The 7,500-nt window shown below is 48.6% G+C and overlaps 1 protein-coding gene across 1 annotated transcript in view; it reads left to right on the top strand.

Annotated features, from left to right (window-relative positions):
* Window positions 1–7,500, top strand: part of glg1a (golgi glycoprotein 1a) — a gene marked incomplete at its 5' end in the record, with an annotated part of 22,644 nt that overhangs the window by 10,321 nt on the left and 4,823 nt on the right. The window contains 11 exons of the mRNA XM_084450823.1: window positions 1–9; window positions 643–744; window positions 1,150–1,303; window positions 1,952–2,089; window positions 3,177–3,263; window positions 3,707–3,769; window positions 4,424–4,537; window positions 4,624–4,712; window positions 5,024–5,141; window positions 5,315–5,407; window positions 6,047–6,184. The exon at window positions 1–9 is cut by the window's left edge and continues 113 nt beyond it. Of these exons, the coding sequence (XP_084306949.1) occupies window positions 1–9; window positions 643–744; window positions 1,150–1,303; window positions 1,952–2,089; window positions 3,177–3,263; window positions 3,707–3,769; window positions 4,424–4,537; window positions 4,624–4,712; window positions 5,024–5,141; window positions 5,315–5,407; window positions 6,047–6,184 (1,105 nt within the window). The remainder of the gene's footprint in view (window positions 10–642; window positions 745–1,149; window positions 1,304–1,951; window positions 2,090–3,176; window positions 3,264–3,706; window positions 3,770–4,423; window positions 4,538–4,623; window positions 4,713–5,023; window positions 5,142–5,314; window positions 5,408–6,046; window positions 6,185–7,500) is intronic.

The raw sequence follows: 7,500 nt of genomic DNA on the forward strand, positions 1-7,500 counted from the left end.
AGACCCCATGTGAGTTCGCGCTTCTCTCTCTACAGCTCTCTCGGCCGTCGTAAAGAAAACGGTTTCGGGCCAAAAGGGAAACTTAAAAGCTGTATGTACATCGTGCAATAAAACCCACGATTCTGAGGTCGTAAGGTTGGTCGTGGGTCGTCGCAGACAACCGTAGCTCATCGTATGCAAAATCGGGACTCGCAAGTCGCGCAGTGTGAGAAGGTGTACGATCTGCGATTTAATTGCTACGACGTTCTACGACGAGGCTACGACCTCCCGAATAAAATATCTGGCATATCAGATATTTTCGTTGTAGATGGCAGAAGTTCACGCTGCAGCCAAGATGAATCGTGGCCGTAATCATGGCTGACAGAGATCGTATAGTGTGAATACACACGTCCTATGGTCTTACAGATGGAGTCCCGGTCGTACAGTGGGAAGGGATCCCCGATCTAAGATTTTTTCAGTCGTACAGTGTACAGAAGGCTTTAATCGAACCATGCTAGCTTTCACCAAGCTAGCTCAGTAAATGCTAATTAGCTAGCGCCATTACACTGCACAGCATGGGACATGTCGTAAGACTCAGCTCTTGTGTGCGTGCGTGTGTGCGTGTCTGTGCGTGTGTGTGTGCGCGTGTGCGTGTGTGTGTAGGATCCTGTCGTGTCTGATGGAGCACCTTTACACAGAGAAGATGGTGGAGGACTGTGAACACAGACTGCTGGAGCTGCAGTACTTCATAGCCAGAGACTGGAAGTAAGTGCACACACACACAGACACACACACACACACACACACACACACACACACACACACACACACACAGACAACCACACATACTGCTCTTCTCAAAGCACCCCCCCTCCCCACACACACACTGCTCTTCTCAAAGCACCCCCCCTCCCCACACACACACTGCTCTTCTCAAAGTACCCCCTCCACACACATACACACACACACCACACACACACACACACACACAGACACACACATACTGCTCTTCTCAAAGCACCCCCTCCACACAACCACACACACACACACATACACACACACATACACACACACATACACACACACACGCACACACACATACACACACACACACACACACACGCACACACCCTACCGTACACCGTATCCCATCTCTCCCGCGCTCCGCAGACTGGACCCCATCCTGTACAAGAAGTGCCAGGGCGACGCGTCGCGCCTCTGCCACACGCACGGCTGGAACGAGACCAGCGAGATGATGCCCCCCGGCGCCATCTTCTCCTGCCTGTACCGCCACGCCTACCGCTCAGAGGAGCAGGGCAGACGGGTAAGACCGCCTCCCCCCCCTCCCCCAGATGCACGCCAGGGGCCAACGCCTCGTCCATTTCGGTTGTGCATGCAGCCGAAATTTGATTCCATATTTCCGTTTACATTTTTGAAAGGGACGTGGGGTTAAATACATGGCTGACCCTTGCACAGTGTTTATAACCATGTCCTCTTGTCCGAAGGAATCTCCGGAAACCTGGTTTTTGTAAGTGAACTCAGTGTCTGTTGGTGACAATTAATGGTGGTGTAGAAGATTGTTAATCACTGTGATCGTTGGTGAACTCAGACATTTTGGAGGTGAAATGATTTCCTGATTTGGAAGTGAGATTGCGGAGTGTACTCTGGGGGTCCCAAGGCTTGTCAATCCTGCAATGAGAATCCATGTGAAATGTCCTGTTCCAATAAGCCGCAAATGTAACCGGTGTCTCGCGATTACCCAGCGTCAACATTGTCATGGGGGGCGGCCGCGTAACAACGCCTGAATCACTCTGGATTCCTTTAGCCAGCGCTGTTGCTTCAGTCTCCTCTACCTTTAAAACATCCAATCTGGTCTTCTCTTCCCTTCTTTCATTCATAAGGATTTCTCTCTCTCTCTCTCTCCCCCTCTTTCTTTTCTTACCTCTCTCTCTCTGTCTCTCTGCCGCCCCAGCTGTCTCGGGACTGTAAGGTGGAGGTGCAGAGGATCCTCCACCAGAGGGCGCTGGACGTCAAGCTGGACCCCGAGCTGCAGAGACGCTGCATGACTGACCTGGGGAAGTGGTGCAGTGAGAAGACGGAGACCGGACAGGTGGACACACACACATACACATATATATATATATACACACACACACACGCATATATACACACATACACGCACACACACACACACACACACACACACACACACACACATGCTTCTTGGTTGAGAACCTGAGATGACTGCAGTGTGTTATTGTGTAGTGTGTGACTGCTCAGCTGGTGTTGTGTGTAGTGTGTTATTGTGTAGTGTATAACTGGTCAGCTGGTGTGTGTGTAGTGTGTTATTCTATAGTGTGATTGGTCAGCTGGTGTGTGTGCAGTGTGTTATTGTGTAGTGAGTGACCGGTCAGCTGGTGTGTGTGTGTGCAGGAACTGGACTGGTGTGTGTTGTGTGTAGTGTGTTATTCTATAGTGTAACTGCCTGGTCAGCTGGTGTGTGTGTAGTGTGTTATTCTATAGTGTAACTGGTCACCTGGTGTGTGTGCAGTGTGTTATTGTGTAGTGAGTGACCAGTCAGTTGGTGTTGTGTGTACTGTGTTATTGTGTAGTGAGTGACCGGTCAGCTGGTGTGTGTGTTGTGTGCAGTGTGTTATTGTGTAGTGAGTGACCGGTCAGCTGGGGTGCGTGTGTTATTGTGCAGTGTGTTATTGTGTAGTGAGTGACCGGTCAGCTGGTGTGCGTGTGTTATTGTGCAGTGTGTTATTGTGTAGTGAGTGACTGGTCAGCTGGTGTGTGTGTTGTGTGCAGTGTGTTATTGTGTAGTGAGTGACCGGTCAGCTGGTGTGCGTGTGTTATTGTGCAGTGTGTTATTGTGTAGTGAGTGACCGGTCAGCTGGTGTGCGTGTGTTATTGTGCAGTGTGTTATTGTGTAGTGAGTGACTGGTCAGCTGGTGTGCGTGTGTTATTGTGCAGTGTGTTATTGTGTAGTGAGTGACTGGTCAGCTGGTGTGTGTGTTGTGTGCAGTGTGTTATTGTGTAGTGAGTGACCGGTCAGCTGGTGTGCGTGTGTTATTGTGCAGTGTGTTATTGTGTAGTGAGTGACCGGTCAGCTGGTGTGCGTGTGTTATTGTGCAGTGTGTTATTGTGTAGTGAGTGACTGGTCAGCTGGTGTGTGTGTGTGTGTGTGTGTGCAGGAGCTGGACTGTCTTCAGGACCATCTGGAGGACCTGGTGTCCGACTGCAGAGACGTGGTGGGAAACCTGACTGAGCTGGAGTCTGAGGTGAGACAGAGGACTGGACTGGGGTGAACAGGCTGGGGGACATGGGATCATATTCTCTATGTCTCTGTCTCTCTTTCTGTCTCTCTGTGTCTCTCCCTCTATCTATATATATCTCACTGTCTCTGTCTGTCTCTTCCTCTCTCTCGCTCTCTCTCGCTCTCTCTCTCTCTCTCTCTCTCTCTATTCCTTTCTCTTTCTCTATCACTGTCTGTCTCTCCCTCTCATATCTCTGTCTCTCTCTGTCTCTCTCCCTGTCTCTCTCTCTGTCTCTCCCTTTCTCTATCTGTATGTCTCTCCCTCTCATATCTCTCTTTCTGTCTCTCTCTATCTCTCTCTGTCTATCTCTCTCTCTCTCTCTCTGTCTCTCTCTCATATCTCTCTCTTCTCTCTCTCTCTCTCTCTCTCTCTCTCTCTCTCTCTCTCTCTCTCTCTCTCTCCTCCAGGACATTCAGATGGAGACCTTGCTGATGAGAGCCTGTGAGCCGGTCATCCAGTCCCACTGTCATGTGAGTGCTTCCTGCCTGACCCCTGACCCCCCCAGAGGACCCCCCCCCCTACTGCAACCACATATCACACCTCCAAGGACGGCCTATTTCTCTACCCCCATTCATTTAATCCCTCTCTCCCTCTGTTCTCTCTCTCTTTCTCCCCCCGTTCTCTCCCTATTTCTTCCTCTATTCTCTCTCTCTCTCTTTCTCCCTTCATTCTCTCCCTATTTCTCCCTCTATTCTCTCTCTCTCTCTTTCTCCCTTCATTCTCTCCCTATTTCTCCCTCTGTTCTCTCTATCTCTCTCTTTCTCCCTCCATTCTCTCCTCTTTCTCCCTCTATTCTCTCTCTCTCTCTCTTTCTCCCTCCATTCTCTCCTCTTTCTCCCTCTATTATCTCTATCTTTCTCCCTCTATTCTCTCTCTCTCTTTCTCCCTCCATTCTCTCTCTTTCTCCCTCCATTCTCTCTCTTTCTCCCTCCATTCTCTCTCTTTCTCTCTCCATTCTCTCTCTCTCTCCCTCCCTCCATTCTCTCTCTCTCTCTCTCTCTCTCTCTTCCTCTCCCTCCATTCTCTCTCTCTCTCTCTCTCTCTCTCTCTCTCTCCATTTTCTCTCGCTCTCTCTCTCTCTCCGTTCTCTCTCCTGTCTCTGTCTCGTCCCCTCCCTCCCACAGGAAGTGGCAGACAACCAGATAGACAGCGGGGACCTGATGGAGTGCCTGGTCCAGAACAAGCACCAGAAGGAGATGAACGACAAGTGCGCCGTGGGCGTCACACACTTCCAGCTGGTGAGACCGCCGGCCGGCCGGGACCCCCGGGGCGTTTCTTTCCCGCGGTCTCTCTCTGACCTCTCTCTCGACCTGTGTTCCCTCAGATCCAGATCAAGGACTTCCGCTTCTCCTACAAGTTCAAGATGGCGTGCAAAGAGGACGTGCTCAAGCTGTGTCCCAACATCAAGAAGAAGTGAGCATTGAGACTGACACTTCAAACGTATTTAATTGTTAAACATGATTAATTGTGATCCAGGTGTTTTATGGAAGAAAAATATTTAATAAAACAATGTTTTTCTGAACATTGAATTCTGAATATTGTAGATTTGAAATTTTCTGCATTTATTTTTGCAAAATAATATACCTCGACACAGGTTTTTTTTGTCCATTCATCCACAAGGAGTCTTCTGCATGTTGAGTTCCACGGGAGAGTCTTCATGTCTGGCGGGTTGTAGCGTATTCATCCGCTTCTGATCCCGCGTGCACTACTTTTCTGTGCCCCAGGGTGGACGTGGTGATCTGCCTCAGCACCACGGTCAGGAACGACACGCTGCAGGACGCCAAGGAGCAGCGCGTCTCCGTCAAGTGTCGCAAGCAGCTGAGGGTGGAGGAGCTGGAGATGGTTTGTTCACAGACACGCTTGATTCGTGGTCGCAAAAATGTCATGTATATCCACCGTAAAAGCACAATCTGATACTAGAAGGGGATTGGTGTAAGAGTCGGGTCACCTGGCTCTAACCGGGGGACGGGTCAGAGTGGGCGCTGAGGTGTGATTTGCTGTGACGTTGTCCGCAGTCCGAAGACATCCGCCTGGAGCCCGAGCTGTACGAGTCCTGCAAGCAGGACATCGGGAGGCTGTGCCAGAACGTAGCCTTCGGCAACGCACAGGTCAGCCCCTCCCTCCCTCTCTCTCTGTCCGTCTCTCTCTGGTTCTCATGCTCTCTCTATCTTATCCCCTCTCTCCTTCTCTCTCTAGTTCTCATGCTCTCTCTATCTTATCCCCTCTCTCCTTCTCTCTCTGGTTCTCATGCTCTCTCTATCTTATCCCCTCTCTCCTTCTCTCTCTAGTTCTCATGCTCTCTCTATCTTATCCCCTCCTTCTCTCTCTGGTTCTCATGCTCTCTTTATCTTATCCCCTCTCTCTCTCTCTCTCTATCCTTCTCTCTCTGGTTCTCATGCTCTCTCTCTATCCTTCTCTCTCTGCTTCTCATGCTCTCTCTATCTTATCCCCTCTCTCTCTATCTCTCTCTACTCTCTGGTTCTCATGCTCTCTATCTTATCCCCTCTCTCTCTCTCTCTCTCTCTCTCTCTCCTTCTCTCTCTGGTTCTCATGCTCTCTCTATCTTATCCCCTCTCTCTCCCTCTCTCTCTCTCTGTCCTCTCTTGCTCTCTCTTGCTCTGACAGTACGTTTAATCTTGAGGTACTCTTTGGTCATCTAACTCTCTCCCTATCCTGTGTGTGTGTGTGTGTGTGCACGTGTGTGTGCGTGCATGTGTGTGTTTGTGTTTGTGTGCGTGCCTGTGCAGGTGATTGAGTGTCTGAAGGAGAACAAGAAGCAGCTGACTCAGCGCTGTCACCACCGGGTCTTCAAGCTGCAGGAGGTGGAGATGATGGACCCTGAGCTGGACTACCAACTCATGAGGGTCTGCAAGCAGATGATCAGGGTAGGCCTTCTACCACGTAGTATTGATACAGTACTTTACTCTAGGTAGGCCTTCTACCACGTAGTATTGATACAGTACTTTACTCTAGGTAGGCCTTCTACCACGTAGTATTGATATAGTACTTTACTCTAGGTAGGCCTTCTACCACGTAGTATTGATATAGTACTTTACTCTAGGTAGGCCTTCTACCAGGTAGTATTGATACAGTACTCTAGGTAGGCCTTCTACCAGGTAGTATTGATACAGTACTCTAGGTAGGCCTTCTACCAGGTAGTATTGATATAGTACTTTACTCTAGGTAGGCCTTCTACCACGTAGTATTGATACAGTACTTTACTCTAGGTAGGCCTTCTACCAGGTAGTATTGATACAGTACTTTACTCTAGGTAGGCCTTCTACCAGGTAGTATTGATACAGTACTTTACTCTAGGTAGGCCTTCTACCAGGTAGTATTGATACAGTACTTTACTCTAGGTAGGCCTTCTACCACGTAGTATTGATATAGTACTTTACTCTAGGTAGGCCTTCTACCAGGTAGTATTGATACAGTACTCTAGGTAGGCCTTCTACCACGTAGTATTGATACAGTACTTTACTCTAGGTAGGCCTTCTACCACGTAGTATTGATATAGTACTTTACTCTAGGTAGGCCTTCTACCACGTAGTATTGATATAGTACTTTACTCTAGGTAGGCCTTCTACCATGTAGTATTGATACAGTACTCTAGGTAGGCCTTCTACCAGGTAGTATTGATACAGTACTCTAGGTAGGCCTTCTACCAGGTAGTATTGATACAGTACTTTACTCTAGGTAGGCCTTCTACCACGTAGTATTGATACAGTACTTTACTCTAGGTAGGCCTTCTACCAGGTAGTATTGATACAGTACTCTAGGTAGGCCTTCTACCAGGTAGTATTGATACAGTACTTTACTCTAGGTAGGCCTTCTACCAGGTAGTATTGATACAGTACTTTACTCTAGGTAGGCCTTCTACCACGTAGTATTGATACAGTACTTTACTCTAGGTAGGCCTTCTACCACGTAGTATTGATACAGTACTTTACTCTAGGTAGGCCTTCTACCACGTAGTATTGATACAGTACTTTACTCTAGGTAGGCCTTCTACCACGTAGTATTGATATAGTACTTTACTCTAGGTAGGCCTTCTACCACGTAGTATTGATACAGTACTCTAGGTAGGCCTTCTACCACATAGTATTGATACAGTACTTTACTCTAGGTAGGCCTTCTACCAGGTAGTATTGATACAGTACTTTACTCTAGGTAGGCCTTCTACCACGTAGTATTGATACAG

Source organism: Borostomias antarcticus (assembly GCF_949987555.1).
Source record: "Borostomias antarcticus genome assembly, chromosome: 16".
Classification (NCBI taxonomy): domain Eukaryota; kingdom Metazoa; phylum Chordata; class Actinopteri; order Stomiiformes; family Stomiidae; genus Borostomias; species Borostomias antarcticus.